The 19,825-nt window shown below is 32.2% G+C and overlaps 2 protein-coding genes across 9 annotated transcripts in view; both read right to left on the minus strand.

Moving 5' to 3' along the window:
* The window catches only part of LOC142341351 (uncharacterized), a 114,602-nt gene that overhangs the window by 73,208 nt on the left and 21,569 nt on the right, over positions 1-19,825 (minus strand). The window lies entirely within an intron of this gene.
* Positions 14,209-19,813, minus strand: LOC142349110 (transport and Golgi organization 2 homolog). 8 transcript variants are annotated; one of them, XM_075400545.1, is made up of 5 exons: positions 19,604-19,813; positions 16,951-17,081; positions 16,224-16,554; positions 15,497-15,616; positions 14,209-14,841 (listed from the first exon to the last, which is right to left on the minus strand). In XM_075400545.1, exons 1-5 carry the CDS (start codon positions 19,810-19,812, stop codon positions 14,697-14,699), a joined length of 936 nt encoding a protein of 311 aa, XP_075256660.1. In that variant the 5' UTR covers position 19,813; the 3' UTR covers positions 14,209-14,696. The 8 variants fall into 8 exon arrangements, 4 of the variants coding, with proteins under 4 accessions (XP_075256660.1, XP_075256646.1, XP_075256654.1 ...); XM_075400531.1 differs by having other exon boundaries at positions 14,209-14,855; XM_075400539.1 differs by having other exon boundaries at positions 15,492-15,616.

The raw sequence follows: 19,825 nt of genomic DNA on the forward strand, positions 1-19,825 counted from the left end.
TATTGTAAAACTCACTACCTCTATCTACCCATAACTTTTCTGGTTTTCTAGGTTCAGAGCCACCATGGCGATGGTAATTGGGTAAATATATCAATTGATGCTGTTGTAACATATAAAAATAACATTCACTCAACAATTAATATGACACCAGTTGACGCTTCTAATAATCCTGATAAAGTTAAATACACTTTTAGTTTTAAGAATATTAAACCTAAACTTAACGTTGGTGATTATGTTAGAAATGTAGATAAACGTAATATCTTCTCTAAAGGTTACACTTCTAATTGGAATAGAGAATTGTTTAGAGTTAATGAAGTTCTAAAAACGCAACCACCAACTTATAAAATAGAAGATATTAATGGTGAGAAAATAGAAGGTAAATATTACGAACAGGAATTATTAAAATCTGAGTGTGATTTTGAATCTAATAATAAGGTTTTGGAATCATTAAATATATTTCTTAAAAAAAATAATGACAAGAAATAGGTTCAATCAAGCTAAACATAAATCAACATCAACATCAACAAACAACTTAACACTACGTAAGGCTCGTGGGTTATTCCTAGAGATAATGATGATATTGATATGAAGAATACCTATAAAATTACAAATGTTCATCCTCCCACATATGAAAAAGATGTTGTTAATAAAAAGTATTGTGACAATAACTTATTATCCGCTGCTAATAAAATAGACATTTTAAGTAGAAACATAACTGAACTAAGAAAGGGTGACTTTGATAAAGTTACAACTAAAACATTACAACTAAATGAAACACAAGTTAATGAAGAACTAATTAATGAGTTTATTGAATCAACAAATGAAGTCAGAAATACTGTTAAGTTTTGTAATAAAGTTGCTGCAGATACTATCTCTAAATATAATCAATTAAAGCAAGAATTTGATAATAATAAGTTTAATCAGAATATAACTAACATACACTTAGATGAAATGTTTACTAACGGTCTGAGAGAAATGAAAGAATACAATAAATCTCTTAGAGGTGTTATAGTACAATATATAATTGCTATACTTTTACAAAGTAAGTTACTTGATAATAAAGAGAAAGACAGACTTGAGATGCATTATAGTTTTAATCAAGAAGATATAATGAAAGAAATAGAAAGAATTTTTGCTAATGAAAATAAGCAAAGCAATGACCAATCCAACAGCACCGAGTGAGAGATTACTATATCCAGATTTGTCATCAGTATCAGAAAGATTGATAAACGAAAGGATTCAAGCTAATAATAATTTTAACAACAATATTAACATTATAAAAGATATTAGAAATTATTATGAAACTGAAACTAATAACTATAATAAGAAGTTAGGTAGATATAAGAATTATATTAACATAGCTGAGATAACAGAAATAATATTATCATCAATAGCAACAACGGCAACAACAACATCAGTTTAACTAACAGGTATAGGATTAGCGTATTCTATACCAACAGCTTTTGCTACAGCAACTGTTTGTGGTTCATTATCAAAAACAATTAATACTAAAATTAGAAATAAAATTATAAAGTTTTCACAAATGTATATTTTAAGTAAACAGTTTAGCGATAAGTTTAATAAACTATATACTAAATCAATGAATGATAATAAAATAGATAATGATGAATATAATTAATTTGTTAAGTTATATGAGGATTATAAGAAGAACAAGAAGAATAGGTTGAGTATTTTTTAGATTAAAGATATTAGTGCTTAGTAATAACAATGTTTTTAGTAATAATAATATTAGTATTAATATTTATCCGCGAAGCGGTTACACCGATCAATAAATATATAATCATAATCATAGCTATAATCATAATCATAAACATAATATAATCATGACTATAATCATGGATATAATCATAATATAATCATAATCATAATCATAAACATAAATATAAACATAATATAATCATAATCATAATCAAATAATTATCTTTTCTTTGTACCTAAGTATAACCCTCTACCTTTTGTACTACCTTTATACCTTCACCAGTAGTTGCAAATTTAATTAAGTCAGGTGTAGCCGCTAGAGCTGCTTTAGGGTTTCTAGATGCAGCTGCACTTCCTATTTTACTTGCTATTTCTAATGCTCTTACTGGATTATTAGCACTTTACCAACACTTTTAAAGAAATCTTTAAGTCCTTCTGCTTCTATTGTTGCATCAGATACTGTCATTGATTTATTCCTTCTACATAAAACACAATTGCCTTTTAACATTTTAGTACCTTTTGAAGTAATAGCTCCTCTTATATTAACAGTAACACTATAATGTCTACCTCCAACACAATATGAATTAGTTTTGAACTTATTTAAAAGACTCATTTCTATATATAAAAAATAATGGAAGTTAAAAAGTATAATCCTTTTGTTGTTATTAAACCCAAGCCTAAGGTTAGGCCCAAGGCTAAGATAAAGCTTGAAGCTAGAGGCTTGGCTCTAGAGAATAAAAAGAAATTAGACATTATTTATGCTAAAGGTTTTGTTAATACTAATAAGAAATTGTTAGGTATTAACAAGAGTAACAATTAGAGCTGACTATCTATAAGTATAAGTATAAGTATATGGTTATGTATATAGTTATAACAATAACTATATTATACTATAATTATAAATTATCGCTAGAGTTATATCTAAAATTATAATTATCGCTAGAGTTATATCTAAAATTATAATTATCGCAAGAGTTATATCTATGACTTAAATTATATCTATGACTTAAATTATATATATGACTTAAATTATATCTATGATATTATATCAACCATCTTATTACCATCACTATTAACACTAATAATTTTTCTAGTTATTACTAATGCATGACATATAAAATCTGCAACTGCAGCACTAAATTTAAAATTAAGTTGTATTGGTTGTGGACCTATATGACTCTTTTGATATCTAGTATCGAATACATATATTCTATAGTTACTTTTGAATGTTCTATGATTTATATATGGTTTTATATTATGTGGTAACCCATTATAATCTTTATGAAAGCTAACAATATCTTTAAAAGCCTCATTATAATTATTGGTTCCATAATTAATATTCATTCTATCCTCGGGATAAAACTCACTACCAATCTTACAATAACATTCAGTAACATTCATTACATCAAATGTACTTGCATCATGAGTTTGCTCATTAACATTATTATTTTCAAAACCAACTATTATATATTGCGGTCTTTCCATACCACTTTCCATACCTTGATCAAACAAGAATTTAGTAGCATTGGGTACATTCTTATAAAATGTCTTTCTTTCATAATAACTAAAGTCTACATTATTCTTTTTATTTAATCCTTTCTGTACAATAATTCTATTATCATTACTAGGATCAATACTAGGCACACACCATGATATATCGCTAATTTCTATATTACCATCATTGGCAACTGCACCGGGATTAGCATTAACTCTATATAGAGCTCTATCATTATTATTTCTTTTTAATAATAGTTTAAATCCTAAACCATATATAATCTTTTCTAAATCATTTACGAAACCAAGAAACCAAATTGTTGCCAGATTATTAGGTTTATATTTTATAATCTTACTTTTGTGTATATCATTATTATAACTATAAGTTGTATCCAAATTAAAATCCATTTTTTTAGATAAAAAATGACAGACAACTTGATATTATATGAACTACAAAAGATACATGAAGCTTTAACTAAAACTAAAGAAGAGAATACACTTAACTTTAGAATGATAAAACCAACAGAAAAGTTTAACTTTAGTGAACTTATACTTAATACAACAAAATTAGGTTTAATTAGATTATCTGTTTATAATTCGGTGTTTAATGTGAATAGGAGAAATATTCAATTCTTATATGCTAGTACTGTTATAGAAGATGATGAAGCTTTACCTCGGGCTCTTAGCTCTGACCCTAACCTTAACCCTATCTCTACCTCAAGCCCAAACATTACATCTATTTTTAATTATATATATAAAGGAATCCCGTTGCTATATTCAACTATTACACCGGGAGCATATGAGTTAACTGACATAGCAGAATTAATAAAAGAAGAAACTGATGGTAATGTTATAATCGAACCTGATAAGAATACGATGAAATGTTTAATGGAAATAAAACAGGGAGCACTCAGCTTTGATATAGAAAACTCACTAGCCTCATTACTAGGATTTAGAAAAAAAATTTATAAAGAAGGTAGATATAAATCTCAGAAAATTATTGATATTATGGGTTTTAGTACTATTAACATTCATTGTAATGTGATATCTGGAGCTAAAGATAATGGTAATAACAGAGACATACTATATACTTTTAATCTAACTGAACCACCAGGTTACTTGCTAAATATTATACCAACTAATATCTTGTATCAAAATGTAACTAAAGATAGAATAGAATATATAGAATTTCATATTAAAGATGAGCATGGAAGACCTATAGACTTTAATGGCGATGTATTAAGTTTTACTTTACATCTAATATAGTTAGCAGACCGAAGGTCTGTTTGATTTAGACTTGTACTTAGACTTAGAGTTACGGTTGGACTTGGGTTTAGACTTTACTTAGACTTAGACTTATACCCATACTTTTATTTATACTTAAACTGATACTTATACTTAATTATAAAACTCTCCGATCCCAATTGATTCTTAGTTTAGCATTAATATTTTTATTTTTAGTTATATCAATGACAATATAACTGTAAGGCTCTTCCCATACCTTATTACATACATTAGCAAAGTCATTATAACTAAGTTCAACATTATTAAAGAAATCTTGATATATCGATGCTAGGACTTTACCTCTCTGTTCAAATAAAATAAATAGATTACAGTTCTCTCTAACACTCTGCCTATCCAGAGAGAACAGGTTTTGATTAAGATATATCATATTACAGTTATTATGTCTACCTCTACAGAAGTATTCATTAATAACTGGTTCCTTGGCTCTAACATCATCAAATATCATTAGTTTCTTTAAGTCATTGTGTAGTTTATCAGGAGATGGTAAATCTTTTATATCTTTAATAAATTCAACATCTGCTTTTGGGTTTATTCTTTCTATACCATGATAATGATCACCAGTAGGTCCAATGATGTATAGCTTATCAAAGTATATACTAGCTAGAATTAGTATTTTTTTTAATAAGAATGTCTTACCACATTAACTAGGACCAGATATTATACATCTAAAGTTATCTGGGAATGCGGCTTCAGTATTTATATCATCATCATTTAGCCATGAATATAGATCACCATTTAGTCCTACCACCACTAGTTTCAAGCTTAATTGAACTAAACAATACCATCATACCATAATTAACTAATCTGATATTAGCATCATTAGCAAATACACCACCAGCATCATCTGATACAACAAACTCTATCTCTGGATAGGAATCACGCAAATTTAAGTGATTCTCTTCTCTATTGAGTATGATATTAATGTTAGTATTGACAGTATTCATTGTTGCCAGATTATTAGGTTTATATTTTATAATCTTACTTTTGTGTATATCATTATTATAACTATAAGTTGTATCCAAATTAAAATCCATTTTTATTAGATAAAAAATGACAGATAACTTGATATTATATGAACTACAAAAGATACATGAAGCTTTAACTAAAACTAAAGAAGAGAATACATTTAACTTTAGAATGATAAAACCAACAGAAAAGTTTAACTTTAGTGAAACTATACTTAATACAACAAAATTAGGTTTAATTAGATTATCTGTTTATAATTCGTTGTTTAATGTAAATAGGAGAAATATTCAATTCTTATATGCTAGTACTGTTATAGAAGATGATGAAGCTTTACCTCGGGCTCTTAGCTCTGACCCTAACCTTAACCCTATCTCTACCTCAAGCCCAAACATTACATCTATACTTAATTATAATTATAAAGGAATCCCGTTGCTATATTCAACTATTACACTGGGAGCATATTAGTTAACTGACATAGCAGAATTAATAAAAGAAGAAACTGATGGTAATGTTATAATCGAACCTGATAAGAATACGATGAAATGTTTAATGGAAATAAAACAAGGAGCACTCAGCTTTGATATAGAAAACTCACTAGCCTCATTACTAGGATTTAGAAAAAAAAATTATAAAAAAGGTAGATATAAATCTCAGAAAATTATTGATATTATGGGTTTTAGTACTATTAACATTCATTGTAATGTGATATCTGGAGCTAAAGATAATGGTAATAACACAGACATACTATAAACTTTTAATCTAACTGAACCACCAAGTTACTTGATAACTAATATACCAACTAATATCTTGTATCAAAATGTAACTAAAGATAGAATAGAATATATAGAATTTCATATTAAAGATGAGCATGGAAGACCTATAGATTTTAATGGCGATGTATTAAGTTTTACTTTACATCTAATATAGTTAGCAGACCGAAGGTCTGTTTGATTTAGACTTGTACTTAGACTTAGAGTTACGGTTAGATTTGGGTTTAGACTTTACTTAGACTTAGACTTATACCCATACTTTTACTTATACTTACACTGATACTTATACTTAATTATAAAACTCTCCGATCCCAATTAATTCTTAGTTTACCATTAATATTTTTATTTTTAGTTATATCAATGACAATATAATTGTAAGGCTCTTTCCATACCTTATTACATATATTAGCAAAGTTATTATAACTAAGTTCAACATTATTAAAGAAATCTTGATATATCGATGCTAGGACTTTACCTCTCTGTTCAAATAAAATAAATAGATTACAGTTCTCTCTAACACTCTGCCTATCCAGAGAGAACAGGTTTTGATTAAGATATATCATATTACAGTTATTATGTCTACCTCTACAGAAGTATTCATTAATAACTGGTTCTTTGGCTCTAACATCATCAAATATCATTAGTTTCTTTAAGTCATTGTGTAGTTTATCAGGAGATGGTAAATCTTTTATATTTTTAATAAATTCAACATCTGCTTTTGGGTTTATTCTTTCTATACCATGATACTGATCACCAGTAGGTCCAATGATGTATAGCTTATCAAAGCATATACTAGCTAGAATTAGTTTTTTTTAATAAGAATGTCTTACCACATTAACTAGAACCAGATATTATACATCTAAAGTTATCTGGGAATGCGGCATCAGTAATTATATCATCGTAATTTAGCCATGAATATAGATCATCATTTATGTTTACAGATATCGGTGAATTTGCAAAACAACTTTGTTGAACCGCTTCACGGATATTATTAGTAGGACTATGGGACTTCGTCCATATTTCACCGTTACTAATGCTATTACTTTTGCTATTCGTATTAGATTTACTCCTTTGATATTTTTCATCAAATAGATCTGCGAAGCAGGTTCCCTGATATATAAAATTATCTCTATCATTATCATTATCATTATCATTATCATTATCATTATCATTATCATTATCTTTATCATTATCATTATCATTATCATTATCATTATCATTATCATTATCATTATCATTATCATTATCATTATCATTAACATTATCATTATTAGCAAAGGTACTTCGTAGATCTTTATCAATGACAATATCACTATCATTATTAGCAGAGCTACTATAACATTATCGTTAACATCACCTCTATTACAATTCAAACAAAAACACTCATTATATATTCCTGGATATTTACATTGATTAACTAGAATAATCAAAGCACTTTTAATTCTAAATCCTCTATCAATAAGATAGATCATGTAAAAACAATAAGCCCCAGAATAAGATTCATCATATTGTTGTATTTTCTCATTTGAGCCTAGATCAACAGATTCTTCTAAAAATAAAGGTGGAGTTTCTACACCAAAACTATCAAAGTAATATGTTGGACCACCTTCTCTTCTTATAACTAAAACCCAATGTGTACCTTCAGTTGGATGTAGATTTACAATAATGTTGAAGTTAGGATCCTTGATACTATCTGGAGTTTGATCTCTCATTACAATTTCAATTGGTGTTAGACTTATATCTTTACCTATATCTTTTATTCTGATATCACTCATAGCATTATTATCAATATTAAATTTCTTATTGAATTCCTCAAAAGTTAGGATGAGCATTTTATTATAATAAATTTATTAAATCTAAGTCTAAGTCTAAGTCTAAATCTAAATCTAAATCAAATCTATATTTATTATATAAAAATGGAAACAGGAAGTGCAGTTTTTATTTTTTTTATTATTATTGGAATTTGTTATATAATATATGATTCAAGACCAAGTAAATATACAAAACTAGAAGAAAGCTTTGGTGGATTTATGAATAGGAGTCTAGTTAGATTTGAATATGAAAAGTCACCATTACATACTATTGTTTATGGTGGAACTGGTACAGGCAAAACATATTTTATTAGACAATATTTCAAATTATACTCAGTCCAAAATCAAGATCAAGATCAAGATCATGATCAAGATCGAGATCAAGTTCAAGATCAAGCTAAAATTATAGTTATAGTGTGTAAAGATGACAGAGACTGGATAGATCCTGAGTCTAATAAGTTTTATACTCGGTTTAATAAATGTGATATAAATATGATCACAAACAATAATTTGCATAAATTTCAAAATTGTGTAATAGTACTTGATGAAATGGGTGATAGGTTAAATATGGATATAGGTTATTATTTTACTGAAGGTAGACATTATAAAATTCAAATGAATGTAATGTGTCATAAACCAGCTCAAATAATTAATACAGCAAGAATGAGCTGTGATACTATTTATTTACCAACTTATAATGGACCTGACCTATTTAAAAACTTTAATGAGATATATAAATGTGAACATGACTTCAATAAAATAATTAGTGAAATAAATAGTAACTATTATAATTATACAGATGGAATGTCAGATGAACTTCGTTATGGTATAATTAAATATAATAAAAAGGAAAATACTTTTATTATTATTAGTAGTAATAGAACAATGATATATGATTCAAGAGTTGGTTTCCTTGATTTAAAAGCTCTTAGTTTAAAAGATGATTTAGAGAGAGAGAAGATATAAATAAACTTATAGCATATATGAAACCCCTAATGATTAATGCAACAGATAGAAATGTTATTAATCATGATAATTTTCAGTTTTATTTTAATAAACTTCTTATTTTAAATAATATTAAAATACCGAATGATGTTCTAACTAAAAAAATGATTTTGGGAAAGGGTATGAAAATTTTATCAAATATTGGTGGAATTATAGGCGCAGGTTTATTTATATTTAATTGTTTTTATCCTAATTCAATATCAAGAAATGCTGGAACTGTAGCAATGGGAGCAAGTACAATGTTGAGTAAAGTTAATACATTAGTTAATGTTGGATATGGAGAAGAGTTGGAAGGTGAAACACGAATTTGAAAAACAACTTCATTGAGTAGTTTGGTAAACCATGAACAAAGTTCGTTCCATGATCAATGTAACTGTGAATTCGTCAATGAAGAGATGGGAATTTTGAATAGAAAGGGAGGAAGTTTTTTAAACAAACTATATATAAATAATGAAAAATTTAGAGAAGAGATTATAAATTTTTTTAAAGATAAAAAGGAATTAGACCTTGATTTGATTTCAGATAAGAGATGTAAAACTAATACACTCAATACTTTAGGAAATAAATATTTAACAGAGTGTATCACATCTAAAGATAATACTAAAGATTTTATTGAAATCATGGCTAAATATTACCCTGTGAAGTAGTAGGTAAATATTATAGTTTACCCTATTATAAATGCTTTTACAATGTTCAGAGTGTAACTATAAATGTGGAAACATTGCTGTTTTAAAATATCATTATGCATCATTTCATAAAGATAAAACTGATAAGTGTATGTGTGGTAATATAATATTAAGTGGTATTTGTGCTAATGATTTTTCTCCATGGGGTTGTTCTTTAAAAAATGGATCTAGTTCTAGTTCTAGTTCCAGTTCTAACCCTAGTTCTAAATCTAATTCTAATTCTAATTCTAATTCTAGTTCTAACCCTAGTTCTAGTTCTAACCCTAATTCTAACTCTAGTTCTAACCCTAGTACTGGTTCTAGTTCTAACCCCAGTTCTAGCTCTAGTTCTAGTTCTGGTTCTGGTTCTATCTATGACTATAACTCTAACTCAGATCCTAACCCCAACCCTAACCCTAACCTTATTCCTTACCCTAACCTTAACCCTAACCCTAACCTTAACCTTAACCTTAACCCCAGCTCAGAAGTATTAACTAGATGTTGTAATAAGTGTAATTATATAAAACCACTAAATAATTTTGATGAGGGTAATCATACATGTAGAAGTTGTACTTCAGCTAAAGTTAATTGTCCATATTGTACTTCTGTTATGAGATATGATGGGATACGGGCTCATGTAAAGAAACAACATCCAGATATAGAATTGACTAGAGGATTTAGTAGAAATCTGCAAAGCAGGTTCCCTGATATAACTGATCGGTGTAATCACTTCACGGATAAAACAATTAATCCTAGTTGGCAAAGTCCTAGAGCTGTAAGTCCTTTAGTTATTAACCAAACAGAAGAAAGTTGTTCATTGAAATACTAAAATTTTGTATCATTTCTTATTAATAATGGAATAAATATAGAAAAAATAAAAGAAAAGATAAATTTATTGAAAAGTATAGATAATTTGAAATAAAAAGTATAAAAAAAAAAATCAAAAAAGAGGGATTCACTCTTTAAGAGCGAAAAAGAGCGATCTTTTCTACTGGGGATCACTCCGAATAAGAGTGAATCACTCCTAAAGAGTGAAATATAAATTTGGCTTTGATTTTTTGATTTTTTGTTATATTTTTGATTTTAATTTTAATTTTTATCAAATTTAGAGCTAATATATAGTAGTGGATAAAACAAGGCTTCCAGAAATCAGTAAAATTTGGCCAGATTCGACATGCGTGATTAGCGCTTGGAGAAAGGGTCAAATTTTTACTGGTGGCTGGAAGCCTTGTTTTATCCACTACTAATATCTACCGCTTTAAAATTCTCCGTTTTTTGGCTCAAAATGAACGAAGCCGTCGGTACATGGCGTGAAAGTTATGAAAATTTTTTTCCCTGCGTGAGGTTGAGAGGTCGATCGACCGTATGAAAAGACAAATAAAGAGTTGTAGAGTTGATATTGTGGGAGAATTCGTAATTTCTCTTTAATTTTATGGTCGAGATCAAAATAAATGCCACTTGAAGTCTCTTTACAACTCGGCCCACTGTCTTTTCATACCCAATATCGATAGAAAACAGTCTTTTCGGCTTCTGAACTCTGGGAAAATTTTGTCCACAAAAGTTCAGTGTTCTGGAGTAGGGTTGCTTAAAGGTGTTGTTTAGAACTCAGTGATGTGTTTTTACAATTGCAAGCAACCGAAAAAAAATTATTACAGTTTGATCTTCGATTTCAGGATCTATATCTACATCTATGGTGACACTTACACAGGGTGGCCAACATACAAAAGGGACTACGACTGGGCCATAGATGAGATCAGAGTGTACTACGGAGATCTCCTATTCAAGGCTTCCAGCTCCTACTGCGACGATTCGTGTACTTTGTATGCATACTATCAAGGAATCTCGCATACCTACCCAGTTTAATAGAACTTGCAGTACCATTTTCGGGCTATTGGCAATTGTCTGACAAGGATGATGACAAATCTTTTAACACTCTTTCATACTCATTTTGATATATATTTACATAGATATGCAGATTCCCCATATTAGCGTGAATATTTAATATTTTCTATTAAACTTGATTTATTAAATTGGAATTGGAATTCTCAACACAAAATTGGCTACGTTGCTGAAGGCATCCCACGTCTGGGTCTCGACCAAAATTATCTTTAATTTGTCCAGACCAGATAGATCTATGAACTTTTTCTCGCTCATTTTTGTCGTTTCTTACGTGGTCTTATTTATGTCCTCGTTTTTAGCTTGTTTGCATTGAGTGGTCTGTTTTTGCACAAATATTTTTTGCAAAAAACGCAGTCCGGGTACAGAATTAGTTGAAAGTACACTTGTTTCTAGTTTTGAACAATTTTCTGTAACCTTCAAGAGATTTTGCCTGATTTCAAGTTTGCTCTACATCTGTTTGGTTTATGCTCCTCCGCGCTTGCGCGAAACGAATAATTTTTGGTGTCTTATTCGGCAATGCGTTATAACGCTGAGTTGAGCCCCGGAAAAATTTCGATAAAGTCTACCATAGCTCGCTGATAGTTACCCCAGGCTGAAATGCCAAATTAAACCTAAGAGACGTCTAGACCATCTCAGATGGCAAGTATCACTCTGCAGGCCGTTCCCAGCAAAAAAACGTATATTCAGACCTTCGTGCGTTCTCCAAGTTTTGTGCATTCATGTCCAGTTTTTCATCATTGTCCAGACTAGTGTCCATTCTAGATTTTTCTGCATTCAAGTTCAGTTTTTTGTGCTGATGTCCAGACTTTCCTACGTTCTCCAGATTTTGTGAGGCCATTTCCGGGCTTTCATGACTTCATATCCACTTTCATCCGCTGATGTCCAGAACATAATTTGTTCTCCAGTTATTCGTGCACTCATGTTCAGCCTTTCGTGCTTTCACGAGACTTTCATGTGTTCTGTAGATTGTCTTTTTGCCATCTCTATTTTTGTGTGTGTTCATGTTCAGACTCTTGTGCGTTCATCTGACTTTCGTGCGGTCATGTAAAAATTTTCATGCGTTATCCAAATTTTTTGCGACTGTGTCTGGCTTTTCGCCCTGACCAGACTATCTTGCGTTCTCATGACTATCGTGCATTGATGTTTAGACTTTGTTGTTTTTTATGTTTCCTTGTAATGTACATATGGACGTACGTTCCCCCGCTTGTATGTTCATCTTCCGTTTGTAGATAGTTGATTTAGCTCTAGGACTTTAGTTTGGATGTTTATGCTGTCGGACTTGAGTTTCAAAGCATTTCAGCGCTGAGCCAGCACAATTCAAGAGGGAAATCTTAATTAGATTCTGAAACTTGCTAAACTAATCCTGTGTAGTCTGAAAAATACTCATACCCCAAAATTGGGTCTGAGCAAAATAATTTCATACTTTTGTAGCCTATAACTGGTAATTACCATAGTAGTATACACCCTGTTAAAACATAAGCTAATTTGTAACCAATTACCACAAAACCCATTTAGCATAGTGGTTACAATCTGCTACCCAGACTATTTGTTACAAGTACCCACGTGGAAGTCGAACCGCTTATGAAGCAGAACTTGTTGTCTGGAGTTAAGCTGAACATTTTTATGCACAAATCAAGACTAGCCAGTGTAAATTGTGACATGAACAGAGCACTGGCCTTCCAAAAAAAAACAGAATGTCTCTAGACTGATACAGCGCCGATTTGCACCGCCACCAACTTCCCGGATCTGACTCTTACTCGACTTTTCAATATCTTCCGACTTTGCCTCGCCAAAAATTAGTTATGCGCAGAATTTAGCTCGCTTTCAGAGCACCTACTTTCAAGCATACGTGCAGTTTTGAGAAAATTTTGTGAAACCCCTCTCTCGGTGTGTTTTCCATAGTCGGCTCATTAAGCAATTCTGAACTAGAACCTCGACCTGGCATATTTCACATATCTTTAAATGTTGGTTCCAATTTTGTCGGTATTTTTGAAAACAATTTCTGATACTTAGTATTCTTTCAGCAGAAAAATTAAGGCTTTGCAGAAGGTTCAGCAGAAGCATTCTAATCTATATTCTCGATCATGATTGCACTCAATTTTGTTCCATTATTGGTCTTGCAACCGACCATCGAAAGATCAAAAGTATAATAGATCATTAATACTTTTAAGTGCGAATTTATACATTTATAGTAGTAAAGGCGAAAGACTTCAACAACTGTTTGCCTAATTTTGAAGCCGATAAAATGACTAGCTTAGTTTAGCAAGAGAAGTGATCATAGTTGATCAAGTTCGAGCGCTTCCGACCAATTAGTGTCATAGTTGACACACCAGGCTTGCAAGTAAAAGTTGTTGGTGAGCATCCAGTACTGTTCCAGGTTCAATTCAAAACTAATTGCGCGTGGTTAGACCCCTAACATCAATATTTGTCACCTTTCATAATCAATCTATTTATCAAAGTAGTTTCGTTTTGAATGATCCGGCCAGATAAATCTATCGACAGAAACAGAGCTTTTTACTTCACGTTCCTATGTACGGGAGATTTTTGCATATTAATCTGTGTCAAACGAGAAAGTGTCACTCACAAATTTAATTCGCATGTGCACGTAATTTCTACCAGTAATGTGATTATGATCATTGAAAGTTGATATACGAAATATTTACAAACTGGAAATTCATATACTTTACATTTACAAAGAAAAACAAACCTCTGTTAAAACGATCACTTTAAAAACCAATAATCTGCATCCATATTTGGTCGTTAAAATTTGGTTAAAATCTGCTCACTCATTTATGCTTTATTACACACCAAAATTGATATGGCTTTAGGCGAACTAAAGCATAAAAGGTGTATGATACAGTCCATCACATTTTTTTAGCTTTCCACTTTTCAAGCATGAACAACAATTTTCAATTTCTGTCATTAAAATTCACTATTTACAGGGTTTCTCTTCTAACTTGGTTGTCTTCTATTTACGGTCTCAACTTCATTCCTATTCGCAATTAAACTGGAAATATTTCTCGTCTTTTGTGACGCTGTTGTGCTCGATAATATGAACCTCATTATTGTGGTCGACAATGAGGATGGTGTGTACACGAGTACCATAGTTGTACTTCTCGCATTTTGATTTGGCAAAGATAGAGGAAAACAGTTGGAGGTCCTCGGATGTCTCTTGAGGAAGTATCCCTTGTATGTCGTGCTCCATCGCTGGATCATCGTACCTTGATAGGCAAGGTCTACCTCTAAGAAAGATATAAATTTTTCGAAAATCTGCATGTATGCATATGTGTTAATATATGGGTTTACTTAAGAAATTGTTGATATTAAACGTAGCCGTAGCAATAGTTCCCTTGGAGCTACAAAAAATGACAAAAACCCTTACTTTTCTTCAGTTTCGTACTTATGTTCTGTTTATAAAGGTAGGATATCATCGGTACGGTCAATTTCAAACCACAAGAGAACATGAGAATTCAGCATAATTGTTAAATGTTTAAATTTAACTGAAAATGAAAAATTAAGGAAAAGGTATAGACATTTTCATGTTTCAAACCAAACATGCCGATGAGTTCTTACGGTTTTTTCTTACGGCTAAACATTCGGACGTTTTTTCATGTTCTAAAAACAAAGATACCCAAGAAATTTTTCTACTTCAACAGTAATAATAGCGACGAAATCTAACACTGCTAACAAGATTTCGTACTTTTGAAGTTAACATAACAATGATTTCCAAATCTCATGTATTTAATTGGTCTTCTGGACAAGGGTAGCTTGCGTACGTTTGTTGGAGGGGTAGGGAGGTGGTTTTGGGTGTTAGTGAGGTTGTCATCTCTTATTTATCAGAGTAAGAAATTGTAGACCTTGCCTCTTCTCGCCTTGCAGCACTTTTAGAAGTTGAACTTTCAAGTGTTGAATAGCCTCAACTTGGCACTCATTCCTTGTCCTTTCCAAGGAATTCAAGACTTCCTGTTTGAACGTTTGAACACCTGAGCATTTGAAAAATCCTTTTCTGTCCTTCCCACTGATATCTTATATTTAGAATAGTCTTCAATTTTCTTGGGACTTTGTCTCGTTTGCCAAGAAATTCAAGTTTTGTTAGAAGGTTCGAGAAAGATCTATTGTAAATTTTGCATTAATATAAAAGCTTGACTTGGCTTGTCAAGACGCTTAATTGTTCAACCTTGGCTAGAGATATGAACCCTTGAGGAATATGAACAAGAGTATGGGTTATAAGAACTGCCCATGTTCAGGAGATTCAGACCAATTAAGGTAACCATTATCACATTAGACTTGCGAATGCAACCACGTTTCGTATACAGTACTTTTCCATTTTCAGTAGTTGCGACTGCTTAGACCCCCACGTCAAAAGAAAACAAATTAGAAACTGTGGGAAGAACGAATCTATAGTTGAGACGTCGACCTGTGAAAAGAGTACGCTCGACTCAAACGGTTCTGCAAAAAAACCGAGTTCAGGCAGATTAAACGTTCAATTTTCATGAACACCGCAGAACTCAGTTCCTCGCGCAGACTATACCGTCTCGTCACAGAGTCGAACACTCAACTAACAACATATGGACCCCTACTGAAACTCTCCTTTGACAGTTTTAACCCACGGTCGCTCCAACGATGAGTTCGAATGACCGCTGAATCCAGTTCCCATAATTTCTTCGTGTTTCAGTTCACCATCTGCATCACAAGTGTAGTAGTCGCACTTCAGATCCTCATCGAAATCGAACTTGAGAAGGTAAAATGGGGCATAAGTCTTTTCAGCACACTCACTTCTCAGGTTTTCTATGAAGTCTGGTTGGTTTGTCAAGGAGGTCACGCAAAGTTTGCCCCGAGAATTCCTTCGTCTCTCACCTGGTTTCTTCTCAGCATATTTGTTCAGAATTATTGAGAGACATTTGTGCTTCCTCGACAAACCTACACAACAAATCAAAGAATTTGTTATCTTTCGAAACCCGACCAAACTCGAACGGAAGAATAACGTTTCACGAATGGTTGCTGTCGCTTTACCGTACAGAAGTTTTTTGTCGTTTTATCGTCTTCGCTGTTTCGCTGTTTTCTAGTCATTTTTAAAATCTGTGTCTTTGCTTCATTATCAGGCAAATTTTTGAATTTGAAAGTTGGGAAGTGTTTTTGAGTTTGATTATATTGATCATTGTAAACAGTGCGAGTACAAATGTCCTTGAAAATAATAATTTGAGTGTTTACAAACTTCATCAACTTCTCAAGTTATGTTTAATTCTTGTGCTTGAAGTTTTTACGTCTTCTTTTTAAAATGATGCTGGATAGATTGCATAGTGTAATAAAACGAACCTAACCATGTGCCTCCTCTGATAGTGTCTGTGCCTGCAACTATGTCGCTATCTGTGTCATTCCAGAAGTGCAATGGCTCTGCCTCTCTGTCCAGAAACTCATCTCTGTTCGCTGCCACTATCAATTTGTACCTGTCAATCATAATTTGTCACTTTTTCAAATTCTTTAATTAGACATCTCTTTAAAAGAGTTCCTTTAATTGTTGCGAATGCAAAGTAAGCGTATATGTAAGCGAATTTTTGTAAGCGTGTATATAATTGAATTGAATAGCAAGCAATCAAGGCGGCATAGCGCAGACGGTAACGCACTGGACTCTGGATCGAAGGGTCGCTGGTTCGAGCCCCCGACTACGACCAAATTGGCAAAGCAAAATCAGTATTCTAATACATGTACCTTGAGCAACGGACTGTTAGAGAGCGGTTTTGGGCCGAACCAGCCCAATTTAGACTAAGATGACTTTGATATAAAATTATTAGAGTAACAAAACGCTTTGAATGGTTCAATTTTAAGGCCAATGCAAGGCCAAATTACGTTTACGTCATACATGAACTGAATCGACCGATATTGGCTAGCAAAAGGCTAACAGGTAGTGTCTAGCCTTTTTGCCGCCAGTGTTACTTTGAATAACTTTTGTTAACGTTGTGAAGTGAACATCTTATGTGTCGTACGTTATGTACACAAGCTATAGTTGGCATAAAAAGCCGTTTCTTGAATCTTATTCGATTCGTAATTGTTGAATAAAGATTTCCCGTCTTCCGTTTTGTTACATTCGAGTTTATTGTCGGGTACAAGGCTCGAATATTAATCGCAAAATTCTCAGCTCAAATCATGAACAAATCAAAAGTTGCAACCCACACACTCAGTTTTAAATGCCAGCTTTTTTATTTCCGTAAAAGCCTCACAACCAGCTTGATTTTCTAGATTTGTAGTTGGTTTCCAATCTCTCCGCTGGTGAGACGTAATTAAAATACTAATTGCTTTTCATTTCAATGTTGAATAAATTAGGACTTAAAATCCCTCTTATTGGGCGAGGTTCCGTCAACACAATTAGTCAGTCGTCGCTAATAAGTGCCATGATTTCAGTTCCTCGGAGAGGGCTTACGGAACTTTCTGGGCCGATTTGTTAAGGGCAACTGACGGACCCTAATAGATAAGCTTCTTTGTTAGCAATAAGACATTCACTTCTTGGGCATTTGGCAGACACCCGGGCAGATCAATAAAAAATGGAGCAAAAATAAATTGTTCTCAACCATTGCTTTAATGTATGCCGCATTTCTGCTGCTCTACTGCTTCAAGTGCATGATTAGATGCAGAATTTACCATTAAGTTCGGCGCACATTTATGAAAAAGCAGAGACTGATGTTACAATTAAGGAAACCAGCGACCCAAGACAGGTAATAGTGGAGCTCACTTCAAACGCAGACATATGTGTCCTCATGGAACAGTACAACAAAAAATTGGCACAGATCAAAAAGTATTTTGTCACTATTTTTCAGCCCGAACAAACCCTAAGCCAAACCACCGTCTAGACCTCAGACCCGAGACCAAACCTTGACCAGACAATTGGGTGACCAGACCACGTCAGTGTTTGCAAGAACAAACAGTCCTATACTAGAACCGTGATCAGACCAAACAGATCAATTTTTAGTCATTGCCCAGACCAAATAGCTAATTTTGTATCTGCTGGATCAAACAGACCAAAAGGAAACCATAAACCGCGTTAATAACTAAAGTATTTTTTCAAAGTTCATTAATGAATATGGTGTACCTCAAGAGACTGTTCTAGGGCCTCTAATTCTTCTGAAATACCTTAACTTTTTCTGAATGTCAACAGAACTGATGTCGTTTTTTGCAAGACAGAACATCGTAAACTGAAAAAAATGAGATAATACGGTGAAAACTAAAACATGTATGCACAAAACCAATGACAATTTAAACTTTTAACACAACCGAATTTTTTATCACAAATTCTGAAAATTCTGGAGATGGCAAAAAATTCTGGAGATATGGGTATAAAAATTGATGACAATCTTGTCTTTAATTTTGAACCAAACAAAATCATGAACAAAGTGGCTTCTGCAGTTCAATCAATTTTTTTGATCAGACATCAAGTTCCTTGTAACTAAATTCTTCGTTTCAAGTCATAAGCGCTATCATATTTGTCTTTGTTTTTAAAATTAATAAAATTGCAACTTAAAAATTGAGAAAACATTTGTATAGTTAAGCTATTTTTCAGAAAGCTGAGCTGTTACAATGCTCTCAATGATTTTATGATACGTTTCAGCAAAAGAGGAGCTACGAAAACTAAGCTTATATAATCCTTCTTCAAAACTGTTGCACTGGACAGTTCGAACTTAGACAAATTATCAAAATATAAAAGACGACTTTTGATGTTTTGTCGTGTTTTCAAGCTTAGAAGGTCAACCATGTTAAGCACTCCAGGTCCACTTCAAATGGTAAGCATCTCAATTACATAGAAGTTTGAAGCTGATAAAATTGTCTTCAAAATTATTAGATTCATTTGCGCTGAGCAACATTGCGCGATTCCTTAACGTCCCGGCGACCATTAGTTAAACTTTTTTACAAACCTTTTTACGACCATTAGTGTACAACTTTTTTTACACAGAGAAGTGGAATTTAAATAATACTATACCTCTTTAGCGCTTCCAGAGAAACGATGTCCTCCTCCAGCATTGACCCAGAGCGATCATCCGACGCAACTTTTTGGGTCTCAGAACGTAAGTAATTATCCGGAGAACTAAGCGTATCGATGTCCTGTTGTTCTCTCTCTGCCTCTGTCGGAGTTGACATCAATAGTTTCTGGTCAGTCCCGTCGGACTGGTACCAAAACACTATGCACATCTAGTCTGGAACC

The sequence above is a fragment of the Convolutriloba macropyga genome, chromosome 1 (genome assembly GCF_964194025.1).
Source record: "Convolutriloba macropyga chromosome 1, txConMacr16.3, whole genome shotgun sequence".
Classification (NCBI taxonomy): Eukaryota; Metazoa; Xenacoelomorpha; order Acoela; family Convolutidae; genus Convolutriloba; species Convolutriloba macropyga.